At 41.0% G+C, this 22,563-nt stretch overlaps 2 protein-coding genes across 15 annotated transcripts in view; one reads left to right on the top strand and one right to left on the bottom strand.

The window, feature by feature from the left end:
* The window catches only part of LOC18423799 (putative UDP-3-O-acyl-N-acetylglucosamine deacetylase 1, mitochondrial), a 57,524-nt gene extending 56,903 nt beyond the window's left edge, over window positions 1-621 (top strand). For all 12 annotated transcript variants that reach the window (XR_967093.3, XR_016054445.1, XR_016054447.1 and 9 more), the window contains one exon: window positions 250-621. Coding sequence is in view for 6 of the 12 variants with exons in the window: in XM_011629753.3 (XP_011628055.1) it covers window positions 250-300 (51 nt within the window). In the remaining 6 variants the exon portion in view is untranslated. The remainder of the gene's footprint in view (window positions 1-249) is intronic.
* An 843-nt stretch (window positions 622-1,464) lies between these two features.
* On the bottom strand, window positions 1,465-22,343 carry RIE1 (RING-finger protein for embryogenesi). 3 transcript variants are annotated; one of them, XM_011629767.3, is made up of 6 exons: window positions 21,783-22,343; window positions 3,667-3,786; window positions 3,439-3,571; window positions 3,147-3,293; window positions 2,490-2,613; window positions 1,465-1,698 (listed from the first exon to the last, which is right to left on the bottom strand). In XM_011629767.3, the coding sequence occupies exons 1-6, from the start codon at window positions 22,328-22,330 to the stop codon at window positions 1,541-1,543; spliced, it is 1,230 nt and encodes a 409-aa protein (XP_011628069.2). In that variant the 5' UTR covers window positions 22,331-22,343; the 3' UTR covers window positions 1,465-1,540. The 3 variants fall into 3 exon arrangements, with proteins under 3 accessions (XP_011628069.2, XP_088721296.1, XP_088721297.1); XM_088865170.1 differs by lacking the exon at window positions 21,783-22,343 and adding an exon at window positions 10,395-14,672; XM_088865171.1 differs by lacking the exons at window positions 1,465-1,698; window positions 21,783-22,343 and adding an exon at window positions 10,395-14,672 and having other exon boundaries at window positions 2,251-2,613.
* Window positions 22,344-22,563: the final 220 nt, after the last annotated feature.

The raw sequence follows: 22,563 nt of genomic DNA, 5'->3' as shown, positions 1-22,563 counted from the left end.
GGGATAATCTCACAAAAGTTTAGGTAGATTTTTAGTATTTTGATACTCCCCATTATTTTCAACATGGACTTGCCGCTCATCAAAATTCATCTTAATGTTTGAGCATAAGTTGGGGACTTCATAAGTTTACTGTTTTGAGTCTTGAGACAAAAAAAAAAAAAAAATTGTATGCATTAGCTTTATTCAATTAGAGAGCTAATATGGGTAGATCTTATGTTAGAGAAGGCGTGATGTTTGATTTTCATGCAGGGTGGCCATTTCTTGCATACCAGTTTTGCCCGCCATCTTATGAATCTTTAATTGGAGGAACCATTCCTGTGCGTACTTCAAAACTGCACCCTGGAAAGCTAGAGTCTCATTAACATAAATCGTGTATGATTACTGGCCTTTTGCAGCAAGAGAGGCAGTAGCCTTCTGATTGTAATTGCTGCCCATCCTACTTCTCTTATATACAAATTATGGATGGAAAATACACAACTGGTTTCTCATAATTTTGATTGACAGGTGTATATTGCTACAGAAATTGCTATCTTAATGCCTGATTGCTCTTGTAAACTGGATTTTGCATTGTAAATTTGATGAAAACTATAATTTGAGTTCTTTCATATTGTTGGTCCGAAACTGCAATATTGCTTTTGGATAGTAGAGAGCTTCTCATCATAGATGGCATTCTTAGCTTATTACGTGGTAAAGGGAAAGTGGGGAACAAATTTAATCGTACAGAGGCTGATTTGCAATCAGTCATGCACATAAAGAGATTGTTATGACACCACATGTGCAGGTAGTGTATTACAAATGCAGTTTATGTGCTTGAAAATGGCAATAAACCAATCCCACGGCGTGAAAAAAGAGAGATTTACCATAAAAAAAAGATGTAAAAATGGTAGTACAGAGTCAGATTTGCTTCCTATGGGGGAGCTATATATATATATATATATATATATATATATATATATATATATATATATATATAGATAGAGAGAGAGAGAGAGAGAGAAGGGGGGGGGGACGGAGGGTCATGATCAATCTCGGACTGGATTTCCAATATGGAAGAGCTGGATTGTGTTTATCGGTTTCTTCAGGCACGAACGAGCCCACTTAGCTGAGCCCACTTCACCCTATTGGTTTGGCGGTTGGGGCACCAAAAAAAAAGTTAAAAAAAATATTAAAAAAGTGAAAATCACTGATATTATCTAGATATATGTTTTTAGATGATTTTGATGGTTTCTTTTTGGATAAGTAGGAGTACTTGTTTTTTCTAAAATATTCAAGGTACAAATCAAAACTTTTAATAATCCATTTTTATAGATTCTTCTCGGTCGTTTAATGACTTCTATTACTTCGGCCTAGGTTTGAGTACCTCGGCCGAGGTAAGCTTTAAACCTCAGTATAATATATCATCTTTTGTAATACAAAGACATTTCCTAGCAAATTCCAAGTACCATAACCAGGTAATGCGCTTCATTGATGCGACATTTAAGGCCCTTGTATAAATTTTAGAAGGTTTCACACCCAATCGGCATGTATTTAGAAACGATTCTCACAATATATAAAATGAATCAGCATCAACAAGTTTGTGGTCAACAATTGAAGTATTATGATAACCATCCAGGTCCAAGCAAATCTGCAATGGAGGTGCGAATTTTCCATCCCAAAAGAATTCAGCAAATTTAGAGGGTTTGCTAGACTCCAAGCACCCTACAATATACAAATTCCAAACATTACATAAGCTGAATATAGGCTGGGATGATGCACTCGGTTATGTACAAATTGAGTTTCTCTTCTATTTGAGAAATAGTTCCAAGAGAATTATTTTCAATAAAATAATTGAGTTTCTCTTTTCTCATCTTTTCTAGAAAGTAACAAAATAAGGTTGCCCCAGCCAAAATGTCATGTCAGTTTGCCATGGGCAAATTACAAAATATTCCAATCAAAAAGATTGAGAGCATTTACCAAGACTACTCCCTAAATTTGCAAATCCCAAATTTTGTGTACATGTGGGGAGGGAGCAAACAGGCGTCACTTTTGAGAAACAGACAAACTTTTTTTTTCCCCCGTAAACATAAAATAATCGTATTAACAAAAGTTGCAAACTTCCTTCACCAGACATTGAGGACATAGGTAAAAGACTTTTTTTTTATATTAGCCAATCTCCTCATCTTATGTACACAATTTTGTCAATATCCACAGCAATCCTCCACACCATCAAAATTGTGAGCATCAAAAAGTCCAATTCATTGAATGGCTTCATGACAAAACTTGTAACTCATGCTTCATTCAGGGCTTTAGCATGCCAAGGAAATCAACTAACTTTTCAATTTTCACAACAAATTTATATCAACTTGATATCACCGACCAGCAAACCAGGTAAGCCATAACACCCACCTAATCCTGTTATGTTCATGCTATATACATACATAGGAGTACAAAATCCAATTGCTGTAATAAATATTACACCTGCTCATCACCCTTGAGAATATTGTACTTACAGAGCGGACACGTTGCATTGATCCGCAGCCACTTAACAATGCAAGTGGAATGGAAATGGTGGTTGCAAGGGAGAGCATTAATTTCAACACCATCTTCATATGGCGAGAGGCATATACAACACTCCTGCAATGGCAATTCAAGAATAGATTGAAGATTTCCATTTAATATGGAAACATTTCATTTAATGTGAATGGGGAATATCTTGATCGGGTACATAGCTATGTTGCATCTTTTATAACTAAGTCATTGTGAGAGGTTCCATCATATCCCGACATAATTACTTGTACTATTAACTCCAGTCCAAAAAGATATAAAAATAAGCATTTAGCCCTCACTTCACCAAATAATTGTCTTCAGTGAGACATTCAAGAAGAGGTGAACCTGATTTTCCTCATGTACATACATAATACATACAAACAGTATAGCATCATCAAAATATGGCTATCTTAACCTAGGATGACAAAAAAATAATTAGTGTGAGAAGAAATCATAGAACAAACTAATACATTCCCAATGACTGCTGCTGCTGCTACTATCATCATCATCATCATCATCATCATCATTATTTCAAACAATGTGGAGATAACTTTGGTTACTGAGAAGTTCACTCCAAAAGATGGTATCACTTCAGAAACATTGTGACATTGAAAACTCACCGCTTCATCTGATGAAATAACCCGCTCATCTGTTGCATTTGCGAGGGCTGTCATGGTCCCTGAGCCTGTGATGGGCTTTTCTGGGCTTCCAGCTTGAGAGAACCTGTATCTAGGCAGGATGTTGATATCGGCATCTGATGCACCTTCCTGTTTATTTTCCATCAAATGATGGATAAGTTCAGTTAAAGATAGTAGGCGACCTCCTGTTTCTTCTCAGATAAAAGCATGTCCATCAACAGAACAACAATCATCTGAGTATATTTTCAGATGGGTTTTTGAGATCAATCCAAACCTGTCCAGCCACTGCATAAAGGATTGCAATAATGCAAGGCAAGCAACAGCATAGGGCAATTCCAATGATACAAGCCAAGGCAACGCAAAAGATTGCAAAGAGAACATCAAATGCCAGAAAAACAACAGCCAACCTGCAAAGAGTATCATCAAATTGTCATTTACAAGACAATTACTCCATCAAAGAATATTTTTTTTTTCTTCAAGAAACGAAGGATGGTGACCTTACCAGTAAAGCCGAGGAGCATTGTGCATAAGAGCCTCACCTCCTGCAACAACCCAGTAGAAACCAACGATCCACCAGAAGAAGGAAACCATTGTATTGATAGACTCGAAACGCTTGGCAATGCTGAGACACACATAATTGATCTTATCGTAAGTATGGCCAAGGCGAAAAGCGATAAATAGGAGAACAAAGAAGAACCATCAAATCCTATATCAAACTTTAAAAAGAGTAATGCTTTAAAAACCAACTGCTTCAATCAATAGTTGGGAAAGAAGGTTGCAGTAAGAGCGTAACATGGTCAATTGAACTTCAGCCACTCTATTGATGCTTGAGTGAGGTTCAATCACTGTTTTGTCACCTTATTTAATTTCTTTTTGTTTTGTACTTTATTCCTTTGCATAAGTATATTTATTTGTTTGTCCTATTTCAATATTCCTTCTGATTTTTATTTTTTTATTTTTTTATTATTATTTTTAGAATGTTTACCTGTATTAAAAGAAAGTTGAAGATGTAAAAGTTACAAAAATAATCAATAAAAAAATGACCACCAACATCCAGGGTGCCATCTACAGTGAACCCTTTCACTATACAAGAAGGTAAAAGTGGTCAACAGGCGTATATAAGATGGCTAAAACAACGCAACAGAAGACAAGGGCAGATCTTAGTAAATCACGGAATAGGTTCCAGATGAGTCCTCTGCATGGTGTGCATCATCTTTGGCAAGTGCATCTACTGCTGTGTTTGCTTCCCGCCGAGTGTGCGTCCATGAGACAAGAAAATCACTTGAAATGTGGGAGAATTCATCGAAGATATGTGCCAGCTTCCACGGACTAACTGATGAGCCTGAGGCCCAGTTAATGACATTGCTGGAATCACCCTCTACAGCTAGATTTTCACCCCAAGTGCTGTCGTAGTTTTGCAGACCTTCAAGGAGAGGGATTGCTTCTGCGGTGTTGGAATCAGCCAGTCCAATGGACTTGGAAAATGAGAAGTGGGTTCTTCCTTCATGGTCCCAGTAGATACCCCTGATCCCTGCTGGGCCAGGATTGCTTGATGAGCAGCCATCAAAATTGAGTTTAATGTGCACCGGATTGGGCGGTCTCCAAAGAGAAGCCCGGGGAATGTGAGTGGAAGCAAAGTAGAGCATAGCCTGCCCAGAAAATGACATACTCCTTAATCCTCTTCTTCAAGACTGAGGGCATATAATATACGCCCCTAAAAGGTCTGTGGTTTCTCTTAGTCCAAAGAACCCACAGTATAGCAGCCATGGACGCCCGCCACAGTAGAATTCCAGTTTTGGTCCAAGAGAAGGGGTATAGGGAACTGAATAACATAGGAACATTTTCAGGGTCAACCAACACCAGTGGGAAAGCTCTAGGAGATCCTCCCATTGCCACCTTGCAATGGATGAAGAGGTTCGTATTGGCCTCTTTGTGCTCCGTACACATAACACATATATTTGGAATGGGAAGACCCCTTTCTTGGTGCCGGTCGACTGTTAGAGCTCTTTGGGCTAGGGCTATCCAGTTAAACACCTGGATTTTGGGGGAATGAAGGGGAAACAAGCCCTGGAGGTAATAGAGGGTGGAAAAGTTGAAAGAGTGCAGTCCAAAAGGAGTTTCCGGTAGAAAGAAGAAACTGAGAAGAGACCATAGGCTGCAAGAGACAAATGATACAGTCGGCACCCTGAGAAGGGAGGAAGACCAATTGGAGGAGGGTAGACATGACAAGGAAGTCTTCCAACTCATTGTCTGTAAGGACCCTCCTGAACCTGGGATTCCAAATTCTAGAGGGACCCAAAGAATCAAAGTGATCAGCCACTGATCCTTGACCCAGGCAGGCTATAATGAACAAGTTTGGGAAGTGCTCCTTGAGAGTGGAGTTGCCAATCCACAGATCCAATCAAAACCTCATAAGAACTCCCTCCCTTGGCCAAAATCTGATGTTAGCTCTGAAATAAGGCAGGCTGCAGAGGATGGATCTCCAGGCACTTGATGAGCAACCAAGATGGTAACCATTTGGAGGAAAGAAGGCAGTATTTGCAACGGAGAACATCTTGCCACAGGTGCTTGTCTAGGGTTGTCAAACATTGCCACCGTTTGCCCAGAAGAGCAATGTTGTTTACTTTGAGGTGGCGGATACCCAGCCCCCCTAGGTTTTTCGGTAAGCAGACTCTATTCCAGGAAAAAAGATCGAACTTTTTGGTTTCCCTGTCTCCGGACCACAGGAGGTTGCGCATGAGCTGTTCGAGATGGAGGGCCATCGAGGAGGCCATATGGAACAAAGACATCTGAAATATGAGAAAGTTTGAGAGGGTTGCTTTAATTAAGAGTGATTCTCCAGCAGCTGAGAGGAACTGCCATTCCAACTAGTGAGCTTTCTATCGAACTTGTCTATGAGGGGGCTCCATTGTCTAATTTTGGGCTTCCCAACGCATAGGGGCAGCCCCAAATAGGTGGAGGCTGGAGTTTGGACATCACACCCCCAACAGTCAAGCCACATTTTGAATAGTAAGGGCATCAGAAGACACCCCTATCATCTTGGTCTTGAAAATGTTCATGATGAATCCGGTGGCGAACTCAAAGCACTTAAGGAACCACAGCAAGGTATCAATGGTGAGATACCCCACAGCAGAGGAGCGTGTCGTCTGCATATTGGAGGTGTGAGATGGCTTGCAGACCCAATCTTGAAGCCTTCAATGAGTCCATTCTGATACAATCTAGTAATGGACCTCTTCAAGACCTTCCTTGATATGGCATAAAGGAAAGGAGAGCGGGGATCACCTTGTCTGAGACCACGGAAGGAGAGGAAGAATCCTTTGGGGGATCTATTGATGAGAACTAAGAAGAAAGGATTGGATATGAGCCCTCGGATCCAGGTTCTCCAATGTTCCCTGAAGCCCATATGATGAAGGGTTTCATCTAAGAGCATCCAATCCGCGTGGTCGTAGGCCTTTTCCCAGTCAAGCTTGATGACTAGTCCCAGTACTTTGGAAAGGTGTTGAGAGTGGATGCATTCATGGGATATAAGGGCTCCATCAAGGATTTGGCGATCTGTGACGAACACCCCATGGTGTGGAGAAATGACCCAATGGAGAACCTCTCGAAGGCAGGAAGCGAGTACTTTGGAGAGTATTTTACAGGAGCTGTTTATCAGTCTGATTGGCATAAAGTCACTGAGATCCTCTGCTCCCTCCATCTTTGGAACAAGCGTGATGAATGTGGCATTCATGGCACCGTGAATTCTACCTCTAGAGTGAAATTCCTCAAAGAAGAGGAGGTCAGGCCGAAAAGAATTCTAGAAAGTATTTAAAGGAGTAACCGGAGGTCAGGCCGAAAAGAATTCCAGAAAGTATTCAAAGGAGTAACCGGTTAGCCATCCAGACCTGGAGCTTTATCCTGCCCAAGATCCTTGATGGTCTTGAGGATTTCCACTTCAGTAAGGGGCGCTCAAGCTAGGTGGCCTACTTAGGGGGTAGGGCTTGGAAAGAAAGCTCAGCCATGTGCAGCCTCGGGCCAGACAGGGATGAGAAAAGGTTAATGAAGAATTGGATGATGGCATTTTCTACCAAAGGAGGATGGTCGAAAGTGACGTTCTCTACTTTAATTTGGGTTATGGTGTTGTCTCTCCTTTTGCAGTTTGCGATCTTACGGAAGAAAGAGGTGTTAAGATTGCCGTATTTAAGCCATTTGACCCTAGAACATAGGAACCAACATATTTCTTCCTTGTGCAGTAGGGACTGGTAATCTTGTTTGCGTTGGCTTCTTCGTGAACCTTCGGCCAAGGTCAAAGGCCTACCCTCCTCTATGAGATCACACTCCTTGGGAGTTGTCGACTCCAAGATTTGTGGGAGGTCTTCAAGAGCTGTAATTTGAGTTGAAGACGGAAGCTTGCTGGATCTTAGACCTGGTTGGAGAAAGATTCCCACCAAGATGGCACAAGGGAGTGGATATTATCCTTTTCAACCCAATACAGTTCAAAGCAGAATGGTTTGAGGCTTCTAGGGGCTGGCTGGGTATCAAGAAGAATGGGTTTGTGATCAGAGGTGGGTGAAGGACCAGGGGAAGGGAGTCGGGAAAGGGGGCATCCCATTCGGGGCTAATGAGGTACCGGTCCAACTTGGAGAGGGAGGGTGTGAAGGAATGGTTCGACCGTGTAAATTTAGCTCCTTACAGAGAGGGGGCGGGTATCCAAGACATTGTTCCTTGAGATGAAATCTGAAAAGTCTAGCATGCACTGGGATACTAGAGAGTTCGAGTTTCACTCGAAGGACCACCTTGTGACGTTAAAGTCTCCCCCTAAGCACCACAATGAGGGGTTTGATTTTGCTATGCCATCAAGTTCGTGCCAGAGCTGGCTTCTCAGTCCAGGAGAGTTTCGCCTGTGGCCCATGGTGAGCTTCTAGTGCAGGCAATTAGAATCTCTGGTGAAGAAAATTGTGACCGAATAAGTGGCCGCTAATGAGGATGTAAGGGAGAGGAGGGTAGGATCCCATATTACCCGAATGCCACCTGAGGCACTTCGGGCCTCCAAAGCAACCTAGTGGCAAGGTCTGCGACTTCACACCTGTCAGACCTAAAGAAGGGAGGGGGAAGGGCATTTGATTTCAATGATGGCCAAAACTAACAACATAAGTCTTTTACTGCCTGACATTTGTGGAGGTTGCCCAATCCTCTTATGTTCCATGTGAGGATTTTCATGGGCGAGGATTGGAGGAAGAGGAAAGGCTGGAGGATCACCTAAGATGCCAAATTGCTGGAGTGGCTGGGGCCACAAGGGTGTAGTGGGCTACCGGGCTCCCTGCCCGATCTAAACCATCACCAGAGAAGAAGCTAGGGGTCATCCTCTTACCTTTGCCACTTCCTGGGGATCTTGGATGGGGATCAGCCAAGAAAAATGTGCTTAGAGCTTCCTGTATCCCATCAAACTGGAATTCCATGACTCTGAGGACCTGGAGGATGTCCCCTTGGGCTTTGTCAATACATTCAACAAAACTTGATCCCACAGAGAGAGGAGAAGAGGTTTGGGTGGGGTAGGATTGGTGTGATTTGGCCTCATCAACAAGAGTAGGGCCTGCTGGTGAGAGGTGAGGGGAAATGGGGGAGACAAGGATGTCGTCCACGGGTAGCCAGGAAGGGTAGGGGTAGCCACCGCAGCGTGAGGGTTAAAGGAGGGAGTGAGGGGAAGAGAGAGGAGAGAGAGGAGAGAGGGAGAGAGGGAAGAAAGGCGAATGAGGGGAAACGCCACATACTTGAGGGGAATGCAAGAGAGGGGGGAGGGGAGCATAGAAGGGGAAGATTTTGGGAAGAGCTGGACAAAGGGGAAGGGCAAAGGGGGAAGAGAGAAGGATGGTTGGAGAAGGGGATGGGAGACCAGTTTGGTGCTAGAGGAAGCTGGTGAGGGGGTAGGATAGGAGTAGGAAGGTTGTGGCCGGGTGTAGGGAGGCAGGCAAGAAATGGGGGAGGGGGGGGGGGGACATAAAAAACAGGTTAGCAAGGTTCTGGTTTGAGGGTGAGAAAGGCAAGGTATGCGGGTTAGAAGTAGACAAGCGAGAGGGGGCCCGTTGATAAGGACGAAGATTTAGAGTGAGGGGAAGAGGGAAATAGGTGAAGGGGTTTAGAGGGGAGGGGTGCAGTTGAGGGTAAGGTGGCATAACTCGAAGGGTGGGTAGTCACGGCTCACGGGAGAGAGTGAGGACTAACAAAGGGGAGGGTTAGGGGGGGAGGAGGAACTGGAGAGGAGGGAAAAGAGTTTAGAGGACCTGGAAACCGTAGGTGAGGCGGGAAGGTGGCTGAGTAGGGCCTATCCTCAGCGAGGGAGAGCAAGGGGTTAGAGGAGAGAGAGGGGAGCAGGAGAATAGGGATGAGAGAGATATGGGGAGGGGTGCCCTATCAAGGGCTGTAAGGGCACCTCCTTCCAAGGAAAAGCTAAAAAGGACCCACCCATTAAAGAGTTTCCAGTAACTCAAATCTAGCTCAGCCCAATTTCCTTGGCCCCATGCTTTGATGCCTCTGATGTCGTCCCTCTGAGGGTGGAACTTGCCAATTAGGGAAGATAAAAGTTTCTTCTTCATGTCCAAAATAAAAGGACCCTCTAGAGTGATGAGTTTGGAGCCTAGCAAGAGAGGTGGACAGGGAGAGAAGCGAGTGGATGGCGAAGAGCAGGAAGTGGGAGTAAGTCCAAGGGAGGAAGCACGATTGGGGTTCTGGGTGGAAGAGGGCTTAAAAAGTTGGGCATGGGCTTGTGGGGTGGGATAAGGACAGGGTTGGTGAGAAGGTTGGGGACCAGATGAGCCAGGAATAGGGAGAGAGGTGAGAAGAGAGTTCAGGTTAATCAAGTGGACGTAGTTGTGGTAGACGGGGCGAAGGGGAGGAGGCTTGGTATTGGCAAAACCTGATAATTGTGATTTTAAATTTCCTCTACTTTGTCGTGTTATGCATTGCATATTTCCTTTATTTATCTCCTAGTTCTCATTTAAAATCTCCTGTAGAATTCTTATGTGTAATAATATTTCACATCACTTCCTGGGTCCTCTTTTACACAACAATATTTTGGGGCAAGCAGATTTTTTAGGTTAGTTGATGGGTGAAATACACAGCCACATTTTAACAACATCAGAAACAGGCCATGACGCATGCAAAATACATTTGAATGCAGAAAAGGCTCACAATCATCTTCACAGTCAGATGCACTCATATTTAATTATATCAACTGAGGCTCCAGAAACTTACATGAAAAGTATAAAGAAGTCAACTCCCTCCGGTTGAAATTTACCACTAAATAAAGGCACCTTGAAGTCCATTCAAGAAAAATTAATTTCTTGTGGACAACCCCAATGCAAATGAGGATCTGTAGGATAAGTCAGTTTTAAAATAAAATTGCACTGCAAAGAAAAAACAGAGTCAAACAAGGCAAATGTCCCTGCATTTTATTCAATACTTAAAAACTAGCATTGTAGACGGAAATTTGTCGATGTTGGAATTATTCAAATACAAAATAGGGTTAAAAAACTCAAGAAATCCGACCCAAGTCAAGCGCTTATGCGACTCATATGCTCAAGTGTGCAATGCATCATGACTATGGGAAGCCAATCAGAGCTCTCAGGTGCCTCATTTACAGCCTTGGATCTTAACTATGTGTCATTGGGTGATATCAGATGGCAGACCACAAAATCGGGCCAATTCATCATCTAACAAGTGGGAAGCCAAGCATCTACGAATACACACTTAAAACATGAAAATATTTGCAGAGATCTAAAGATTAAATCTAATGCTCAAAATCGGGCCAATTCATCATCTAATAGGTGGGAAGCCAATCATCTAATAATACACACTTAAAACTTGAAACATTTGCAAAGATCTAAATATCAAATCAAGTGGGAAAAACATGGGAGAAAACAGGGCTCTTAAAACACAAAACCGGTTCAATTGAGTTCACAATTTGGTTCACAAAATTTCGACACAATCTCCTCTTATAAAACGAACAATTCAAGGGATCAAAAGAAGATTTAAGTGACTGATATGATCATAAAAAACTTAGAAATATTAGCCAAAATTACTCCAAAATTCAATGACGAAAACTCATGGAAACTATGTCAAAATGTGAATGGATGAAGCCTTTAACTATATGGATCAAAAGAGATCAATGATGATTCAAAGGACCAAAGATCTAATCATCAAAGGATGAAAAAATATTGCTGTAATTGAGAATTTACAGCAAGGAGAAACTAAAAGAATCGATAAAAATAGAAGAAACCTTACTCAATTGTTGAAGACTTGAAGACTAAATCATCCATGGCTTGAATCACCATTAATGGAGTAGTATAAGACCTTCACCTTAACTTTAAGGAAGATATTTAGGGAGAGAACGGAAGAGGAAACTTGCTTTGGACGCGCCACTCAAAATGGGAAGACAGAGAGAGAAGGGCATGCCACTTTTGCAAAGAGAAATTTAATTGAACTCATATATGAAATGAAGGGTCAAGGGGGTATTTATAAGCTTCTAAACCTTAAGTGTGGAAAAGCTTCTAGATTGATGAATCTTAACCCTCCATATCATCTACCAATGGCTACAAAGAGAGGCTTGATCCTAGCCCACCATCGACCATCATGCTATCAAGATTGTAGTATAGATTTAAACATATTTATCTTCCTTTAATTCACTCAAATTTCCCTTGTTATTAAAATACCCATGCTCTTTGCATTTAATAAAACCAAAACTAAGATGGACAGTATACCCTTATGGTAATTTGACAAATATTTCAGTAAAAATCAAATCTTACAAGTTCCCAGCATTTTATAAGATCATGTGGGGCAATGAAATCATACTACATAAACTAGGTCGTTCATTACATATTTACCATATACTATTAAGGTTAGGCTTGTAATTACAAACCCTATACCCCTTCTAGAATCCTCCACACATGTGCACAAACCTCTTACTTTAAGTATTAACATGTGCCAAAATATTTTTTTCAAAACCTCAATATTTCACAAAATACCATAAATCAATGTCCTTAACTTAAAACAACAAACTGTATAATGACATGAGGATCCTCTGGGGGTTGATGTCACCCCCACATCATGGGACCCCCCCCAAGCCACCACGTGGACACCCATTGGCCATTTGGGTGTCCCGTGTGGGTCCAGGGGGATTGTACTTGTTAATCATGACATCAAACAATTTCAAAATATGGATTTTCTTGCCCTAAAAAAATCCAGAAAATTTTCCAAAAAATAAAATGATTTTCCATCAAACTAAATCATTTTGGCATTGTTTAAAAACATTGAGAAGAGAAATTAGGATCCTTGAAGTTGAATTACAAAACAGAGCACTCCACTCGCCTAGACCTAGAATCCAAAGCCACCTTCTCAGTATGACCCAACAAACTCATGATCCATAGTGTATAATCAGGGGCTCATGATCTCAACTTATCAAAGTCAAACCCAATGTTTTAAAAGGCGGACCGCCCAGTGCTTGGGCTGCCGCCAAGGAGGTCCAGAAGACCTGGACGCATTGCCTAGGCTTAAGCGGCCAAATTAGGCGGATATCCTTGGGCGCCCGCCTGAACCCGCCTAGACACCCGCCCAGGCGGTCGCTCAGGGGCCCGGAGCTTGTGGCCAGCCTAGGGGCAGAAATGCGACTCCTTGTGGGTATTTTTGGGTCATTTTTTTACTAAAGTGACAAAATTGTGGGTTTTAGGCTCATTTGAAACCTAAAACCCATTAGAGGCTATTTTAGAGAGAGAAAACCCAAAAAAAAAAAAAAAAATCTACTTGTCTGCTTAGGTTCTAAGCGCTCGCTTGGGCACCTGCCCAGGCGCTAGGCAGCCAAGACCCCCTCGACCGCCTAGGTGCCCCCTAGCGCTTTTTGAAACACTGGTCAAACCAATGTGTGACTCTGAATCCCCAAGTATAAGTGGATTTCAGGCGCAACCCCTAAAGGACATGCACACCATGGTGCAGGGGTTACTCTCTTGACACATTTGCATCATGTGGATCCCTAGAAGAGCGGCTTCTCATGCATTGCAACTGTGTATACACATGCTACGAGAAGGTCCTAGGAGTCATTGCTTTACGCCAATGTCCTCTATTGGCCCTAATCTTCCTGTACATAGCTATTTTGTCATTGAGCTCATATCACATAAACACATAAATCATATCGCCTTGGCCCATCACTCAGTCATGTGGCACAAACATAACAACCCTGACTAAAAGGTAACCCTCATGCATAAAAATCCTCCTCATGACCTAATCAGGGTTCCATGACTCTTGGCCCTAATGCGCCAAGATCTCACAGTCATGTTGCTCTGTTACTCCCATTGAAGTTAAGAGCCATTGAAATGTCCAAATTTAAAGCCTTGAATGGACATAATTCCAACACTGCTAAGGTTGCCACGTTACATAAACTGTTTTTGTTTGTTATTTATTTATTTGTATAGGTTCAAGTTTAAAGACAACTTAGTTGCTAACTTATGGTTGTTCTGCCTTTCTACTAGAAGAGGATTCTACTTGGAAGTCTGGAGTTAGGATATATCCCAATAGGAAAGGAAAGTTCAGATGTACGGTATGTAAAACAAGGTGAGTGATGGCATTAACTGCCTTGGAAATCAGCTAGCGTGTGCTATGTGATAGTGTGCTAGATAATGAGAGGGGGAAAACAATTGTTTTAATAGCGATGTGAAGTTCAGATGTACAGTATGTAAAACAAGGTGAGTGATGGCATTAACTGCCTTGGAAATCAGCTAGCGTGTGCTATGTGATAGTGTGCTAGATAATGCGAGGGGGAAAACAATTGTTTTAATAGCGATGTGAGGCGATGGAGTTTTAGAAGTTATCATAGTGGTGAAAGAGAAAATCGCCGTAAACACGAAGTTGATTGAAGAGCTTGGCAGCTATACTACACCCTTAGTATTATTGAATACTTGTTGATAATGAAATGCTAGGCCTTGTAGTTATCTAATCCATATGATTGTTAACAATATGAGAAGAGATTATATCATCATCATTATCCCAACTATTTGGGGTCGGCTATACAAATCTTGTTCCGCCATTCTTCTCTATCAAGGGCCATACCCTCAGTCAAATTATAAGTCACCATATCACTCCTTACTACTTCCATCCATGTCCTTTTGGGCCTTTCCCTTGCCTTTTTAGAGCATTCCACTGGAACCAAGTCAACACTCCTAACCGGTGGTGTATTAGGTCTAAGCTACATATGGCTAACCCACTTAAGTTCCCTCGGATGCATTCTAAATTCTATTCTTTCTTGTCTTGCCACTCATACATCTCAACATCCCCATCTAAGCTACACTCATCCTATGAATATATTGTTGCTTGACTGCCCAACATTCCGTCCCATAAAGTATGTGGGTTTACAGTTGTATTATAAAACTTCCCCTTTAGTTTCATTGGAATATGCGGCAATCATATAAAACTCTGAATGCACATCTCCACTTTGCCCACCCAGTTCTAATTTTATGCGCAACATCTTCGTCAATCTCTCCATTCTTCTAGATTATCGACACAAGATGAGAAGAGATTGTATACCTGTTAATAAAGAATAGTTACACTCAGCAGTTATGTTGCAATCTACAATAAAAAGGGAGTACAAACACAACAAAATTTGAACACGTGATAAATTTAATGCTCATTGTGAAATCTAATATTTTGGGATTCAACAGAGAAGCCTGCAATGAGCTAGCTTTACCTTTTCCTTTTCCTTTTCGAATAGCTAACTAGTTTTACATAATATTGTGAATCTTGTGAAGCAAGTAGTCTAGGTAGAATGCAAGCTCTCCACTGTTTTAGGGCAAAATTAATTGCTAATCAAACATGCAGTTGTAGTGAAAAATCTATTAAAAAAACACTAATTGCTTTCCATTAAACTAACAATCAGTAGGACTTACGTTCGAGTGTCCGAGAGCACGCGCGTGTGCTTGTGCGTATGTCGTGTGTGTGCATTAAGGTCATATATTATAGTCTAATGAAAGTTCCTTCAGCATGGCCTACTTAATATGATTTAAACTCTTATATCACATTCTGAGAATGCAGTGTTTGACTGCTCAGGCAAGTCCGCTCGCCTGAGTAACCCGGGCTCACCACCTTGGCGAGCTTATGTATCCTTGAGTTGAGTCTCCAACTCGGAGGATCTTAAAAAAAATTCAAAAACATTTATAAAAAATAAAAAAATAAGGAATTTATTTGTAATGTTTTTTTATGTTTTCTATCATTTTGGCAAAGATTGGAAACTATTTTGGCTATGAATACATGATCTTACATTCTGCCTTCTTTTTGGATTATTTCCAAAATACCCCGGTCACAAAATTCAATTTTCACTACTTTTTTAACCTCATTTAGACGTGTTTTGTTTAATTTTACTTTAAACAAAATTTTCCTATTTTTGGGGTTTTTGTGTCTCTTTTAACATTTTATTGCTGCTATAGTACTCAGCCCAACTCGGGTTGAGTACTGGCTCGGGTCTGGGCCGAGCACTCGGCCTGAGTTGCTCTTTCTAACAATGTTAGAATGTAAAGGGTTGATGGCTTCCTTGATATACAAACTCAATAACATGTTTGGACATAAGAGTCAAATATTTATTAATTATAATTATTTACAATTATAATTAAGAAATGCAGCTCAAGTTTTTACATAATAACCTCATGTTCTCTCTTAGATTCAAATATTTATGTTTTTTATCAATAAAAGAAACTTTTTTTCAAATAAAGTAAAACTAACAAATATAGAGCAAGGAAGTTACCCCTACCAACATACTATTACATTTCACCCCACTGCTAGTGAGTGTGTAAGCAAACTCATTAGCATTCCCAAGAACATGATGAAAAGAGATAAATCTCCAGCACATAAACTTAAAAACTAAAAATCTTGTCAGATATCATTTATGGATGCCAAAGGAGGCAGAGAACTGGATAAGAATCTGCATATTTGAGCAAGTGTCTGTCTCCAAGTATCTCTAAGGTCCACAAGTATCTGTAAAATCCTTACCAAATCCCTTTGTGCGTGTGTACGTGAGGGTGACGGTGTGTTGGGTGCGAGTATGAGAGAAGTGTGTGCCACTGCAACTCTATGAACAACCATCATATATTCACGTATCCATAGAAAATGTGAAGTCTGTCTTTCCCTTGCTAACTTTTTTAATTTTTGAAACTAGTCTTGGTGGCTACTTATTATTGTTAGTACATATATTCACATATCCATAAAACATTTGATTTCAATGCATCTATCAAACTCACATGAGTCACATCACTAAGCATTTCACATCCTAAATTCGATTCGCACCTCATTAGGGTGTGAATGTAAGGAAAGGTGTTCTAGTTGGTTGTAGGAAAACACAAAATTGACCCCCTGACACTGTTAAAAAAATGCACATGTACACAGAAATCAGTTTTAAGTGGTACTGAATTCAGATTTGAAAAACAGAAGTTGAGAGAAGAATCCTTTTGTAGTGCAATCAATTTCGATGGGATGGTTGGTAAAGAGAGAATTCTCTCGGCAAATCACAAAGAACCTATGGTCAAAAAAGGGTCAATGCCACTTGTAGTGAGCACATGTAGCTAGTCCTTCCAATAGCTATCTCAGCACATGTGCCTTAAACTATCTGAGTCATGCCTTAAACTATTTGAGTCATAACATAATGTAATATAACATTAAAATAGTATATGTGCGTGCATGTTTCTGAAGTTCAAAACATATTATACATACAAAGGCGCAAGTGAAATAAAAACATAATCTTTCTCCAAGAACCCTGATCAATCAGTAACAGTCTACAAAAGCCCCCCATGAACTAAGTCAGAAAATAAAGTAAATAACCTTGTATCCCTCCATTTCAGGAGAAAACATAGGGAGGTAGAGGTCCCTATGTCCTAATGCTCATGCGCTTTGAAAGCATCATTCAATCTGAATTAGTTGCATAAGAGGAGAATTGGTTGTCAAGGGAAGGAATTTCAAAGCAGTCCCTTACAATTGCAGATTTTTTATTTGTTCGAGTCTATCAGTTAGATGAACTCAGTTTTCTTAAATGGAAAATACATGTACATATCATTTTTTTAAAATGAAATTAAAGTTATTGATCATAAAAAATTAAAAATTAAAAAAAAAAAAAAAAACGAAAAAAAATGTAAAGCACAGAGATAGAACAAAAAAATTCATATCCTCCACCTCTCTCCAAACTCCATGACCTCCTCATTATTATGGTATTACAAGTTCTTAATGAAAGAAGGGGCTATGTGGCATTCAAAGCTAAACAATCAATTTTTTTTTCTTTTATTAATATAATTGAATTCCACTCATAGGTACCACAAAACAATGCTGTACATTTACAAACCCTAAAATACAACCTAAGATCTTTCCTTTTACTACCAAATAAATATGACTCAATTCAAAACGTTGAATACAAACTTTAACTGATAATTCTAATACAAATAATGTTCTCGAAAATTGCAATAAATTAAGCAATTGTGACTGAAAACAAACAAAGAACAACCAAGAAGGCTTAATTGATTGTGCCTAGTGTCACTCCCTTCGGACTTGATATACTCATAGTTACCCGGGGCATGAGCGAAAAAGCTCAGGGATTAGGAGCAGAAGAACGAAGCGAGGATGCCATGAAGTTCTATAGTCAAGGGAATGAGTTCCGTACATGGGCACATTTAGGGATCGAGATCCCTGACTTTTACGGATCAAGTTCCATATCTACAAAGGAGCGGATCCCTTACGAGATGGGATCGCGTTCTGTCATCTTAGGATCAAGGTTCCTAAAGTTCAATTATCTACTGGATTGTAATCTAGGAGAGAGTTCCATTTAACAGTATTTTTAACTTTTTCAAAATCCACAAACCCAAGTATTAATGGGAACAAGAATTATGTCATTGAAAATCTCGTGGACTTTTTGTTATCAATAGAATAAGATTACACAAATGAGTAATTATACTAAAAAACCAATATGGTGATGTGATACCTAGCAAGTCATTGGTAATGTATGGAGCTGTATGTCCTCAGTGGTCTCTCTCCTTCTCTCTCTCTCCCTATAGCTCTCTTGTCAGCTGGTGAAGAGATAAATTCATTGGGGACTTTTATGAACTCTTATTCTCTTCAAATTCCTTTGGGAACATTGTGGTCTATCTCCCTCTCAACACTATCAAGAATAAACTCTCTGAGATCCCCTATTATAGGTGCACTTCAACTGGTGCAAAGAAGCAGGAACAAAGAGGAAGCACAATTCACCAGATTTGTGAAGTTGTAAACTGTAAAATATATATAGAAAATCATGGCATTTAGAAAGTTTGTAGGTCATAGAAAAATGGAGATCCACACTCTATTTTTGTAACCAAAAAATGCGTTGTTGAAACTTGCACCCAAAGCATAGGAGATTCGATTCCATGTTGGTGGAATGGCGGTTATGCTTACTCATTAAAGGATGAATTTTGGTATAGGTATCTGCATCCTATTTACATAGGATTGAGATCCTTAATATCAAGGAATCGTCCGAAATCGAGATCTTGTGTTTTAGAGCGTTAGAACGAGATCCAAGAGCGGAAGCAACCCCTCCTTAGAAGATGCCAGTAACTATGGATATACCCCAAACTCGATTACTTGACCGATGGACACTAATCTTATTAGCCCTGTTAAATTCACTAAACTAGGAAGCTCCTTAGGCAATACCATTCTCAGATTTGGGGTTAGTTAGCATATGAAAGATATAGGGTTTTTTATAACCCTTTTGGGACTCTTAGGGCATGCCACCTTAGTGGCACCTCCTCTTCACAAAGTAGGGTCCGCGACATGCCACACTCTCTTACCTATAGGTGGCCATGCCATTGCAAGTATGCTAGGGTGGTGTGTGCCACCCTTTAGACTATAGAGGAGAAATAGAGGCTGAAAGATGTGGAGAGAGGAGAGAGGCAAAGAAATTCAAGTGGTTAATTGAGGATGCTACCCTCTATTAATAGGTTTCAAGTGGTTCCAGGTATGCCTATTTGAATTAAAATTCCTCTCGGCCATATGATTCCTAGATAACCTGTGAGGTGAGAGAGACTAAATCTAAGTCATTCATCCTAAAAATCAGCCATCATAATTTAGGGAGGAATCTAGGAACTTATCACCTGATTCTTTTACCCATATCCACTTCTAGTCAACCTAGGATAAGACCAGTCGAAATTCATCTTCTATTTTGACTAGGTTTTTCTTTTCTCCTCACAAAGAGATTGTAGGAATTCAAAGTAAAAAAAATTGGTCAAATTCAAATATTGGAAGAATATGTTCTAAGGGCAAAATATTATCTACTCCCACAAAATATGATGACAAAATATTTCCTCAAGATTCTCTCCAATAAATCTTAAAGAATATTCTCACAAAACTTGTTAGGGGATGTTTCTCAAACAAGTGGGAGCCTCATACTCCATGTGGGGTGCCCCACCTAGTGTGGGGTGTGTGGCCCATGCGGGCCAGACGTCCCATCCCATGTGGGTCCCCCACATGTGGGAGCTCACCCTTTAGCCCCCTCACATGGGTCCCACTCAAAATAATGGCCCTAAGAATTTTTAATAAATATATACACTACCCTTTTTAGGGTTTTATAATCTGAAAATGATTTTACAAATTCCAAAAGAGTTCTAAAAACACAAAAACATTTTTTAAGCTGAAAACAAAAATTCTAGAAGTGGATTAGGACGAATGAGTCAAGAAAAGTGATTGTCAGGGCACTTCACCCAACCGAATAATAGTGATCCTCGACTATCTTCTCAAACCAACCGAACGAGACTCATGATCTGCAGTCCTATACAGGGGGCTCATGATTGGCTCGTCAAAGCTAGCCCATAAATAGCGAAACCACGGTCCCTGAATGTGGATTACATGTTTCCTCCAAGAGCGAGCCACACGCATATATTACTATAGTGCAAGGGGAATCTATATGCATGTGTACATGCATGGCTTTATAGGTTACGTCCCGAAATTGCAACTATTATTTATACATGTTGTGTAGAGGTTTATTGAGGATTTAGCCCTCACTCTCACAGGCCTACAACCACACACGGGAGACCACGAAGCTCTCCTGGCTTACAAACATCCCTGGGTATCTCCCCGAACTCAACCAGGGATGATCCTCTGAAAAACCTCAATGGTAGTGTCATATGCTCAGGGGTCAGGGTTATGAATATGACTAGGGCCATAGACAGCCACCTAATCCTAGGTCAGTCAACCAACACACACACCTACTTAAGTGTCAATCTGCTTTAATTTTTACTTATATGCTCCCACGGGGTTTAAAGCCCATAAACCCCTCCAAACCTCTATGGAAACATGCCTTTTCTATGTTTAGCTTTCACATTATTATATTGTTTAAATATCAAAGCCTAATGGGAACTAATTATCCCCTTCAACTTTGTGTACCCTGCACAAGATATGTAAGTCAATAACCAAGTCAAGAGAACATCATCAATTAGAAGTCGAGGGCCAAAGTAACCTTTGGCATCATCAAGGTGAACAATATATCTTAAATCCTATACTCCAGTCGCCCTCATTACTTTAGAGAATGGTGATGAACAATGCATATTACATTGTTAAACACCTACAGAAAGAAAAATTAAGAGAACACATGAGCCAAACACCTTCTAGAGTTCTTAGAAATGACGATCCAATGGCCAATTAAAGTTATTGGCAGTCTGATATTGGGGATCTACAAAATTTTCCTTTGCAGTGAAAATTAACAAATCATCAATCAATGATAGACAATGCAACAAGTTGCACAAAGTGCAGGCAAGACTAAAAAGTTGCCTTATATGGCTATTGTTCAAGGAAGGCTCCTTCCAACCAGCTCACTAGCTCCAGATTACAGCCTTGAACAACCAGCCCACTACCTCTGGACTTATAATATCTTCTTTACCCCTTGTGCAAAAGATTATCACAATTTTGGGAGCACAAAACACTTCATACTATAACAACTAGCTCGTGAATAATGATCCTCATTGTTTGCCGTGTTGACATTATTGTTAAAGATCAATCAACTTCCATAACCCAGGGGTGCATATATAGGACTGCCTGCCCAGAATAACCTGGAAACAACAGTTTTTTCATATTGATGCACATAATCCCACTTAGAAAATTTTGAAGTTCAGCAATATGTTATTAATGGAGTATTTGGGGACTCTGTAACTATGTGAAACATTTGTATTGAGCACAAGGACTTAAGAAATTAACCATACCTCGTCACCCAATCGTTAGATTTCATACCTCATCTCAGTAATGTACCACAGAAAACCATCTATACACAATAACAAATTACATTCAAAGGAAATCAGTTCTAATTCCCTAATTCCAATTAAATAGGAACCCAACTCATCCATACAAAATCACACTTCCATCATAAATATATCCAATTACAAGCAATATCCTGAAAAAAACGAAAAGCAGCTCAAATGCTCTATTCTATAGCTTGTGCATCACTTCTCAATGAACCAATCAACTGACCCAAATCCAGTAACAAAAGCTAAGAGGAAAACAAAACATAAATGAAGAGAAATCAGTAGTGAAAACTAAGAGAAAAACGAAATACATGAAGAGAGAAAAAGAGTATGAAGATAGTGCGAGGATGTCAATGAGTACCTGATCCGAGAACCAGTGCGGTGGAACCCACCACCTCCACCTGCCACCTCATCCTCACCGCTCTCGTCCTCCCCTGAATCTACTGCCCCCCCTGCAGGTGCAGCCACAGACTCGGGGAGCCTGCGCCGCTCCCGGCGCCTAAACTCAGCCCACACAAAAATTACATGTAGCAGACATTGCAGAGCATACCCACAGATCCAAAGCCTCACAGGAGTAGGAGGATTCTCGTGAGTTGAAGACGCAAGTATCGCCACAGAGGCCGCAAAAAACACCAAATTCCAGGCTATGTCCAAAGCAACAACCGGCTTCGAGTAGCCCCAGTCTGCGCGACGCTCCTCGAGCTGGAGAGCAGCAGCCTCGCGCACCGCGACTGATGGCTCGCGAAGACTCTGGCGACCCGTGGCGCGGCCTATGAGGAGGGCCAGTTGACTGCTGGCCCCTCCGTTTCCATTACCATTTCCATTGGTGGATGGGTTATGGCGGAAGAGAAGGGGGCGGGAGTCGAGGGATGATGGGGAGGTCGCAGAGCTGGGAGTGGAAGTAGCCATTCCTTTTCTCTCTGGAGGAAGGAGAGATGTGGGAAGGTTTTATGTTGATTTGGAAGAGAGAGAGAGAGAAGGGAGAGTTATGGAGGTCAGACAGAGCTGGGGGCAGATATGGAGAAAGAGAGAGCGAAGGGGAGGCAAGACATGGGGTTTACGGGTTGGAATGGTAGATGGGGATGGACAGGCAGACGGGCGGCCTGTTTTTCATTTTTGCTAATGTAAAAGATGGAAATTTT

Source organism: Amborella trichopoda, chromosome 4 (genome assembly GCF_054954075.1).
Source record: "Amborella trichopoda isolate Santa Cruz 75 chromosome 4, AtrichopodaSantaCruz75HAP2 v2.0, whole genome shotgun sequence".
Taxonomy (NCBI): Eukaryota; Viridiplantae; Streptophyta; class Magnoliopsida; order Amborellales; family Amborellaceae; genus Amborella; species Amborella trichopoda.
Note: the sequence above shows the minus strand (reverse complement) of the source record. Positions and strands in the feature narration are given on the sequence as shown.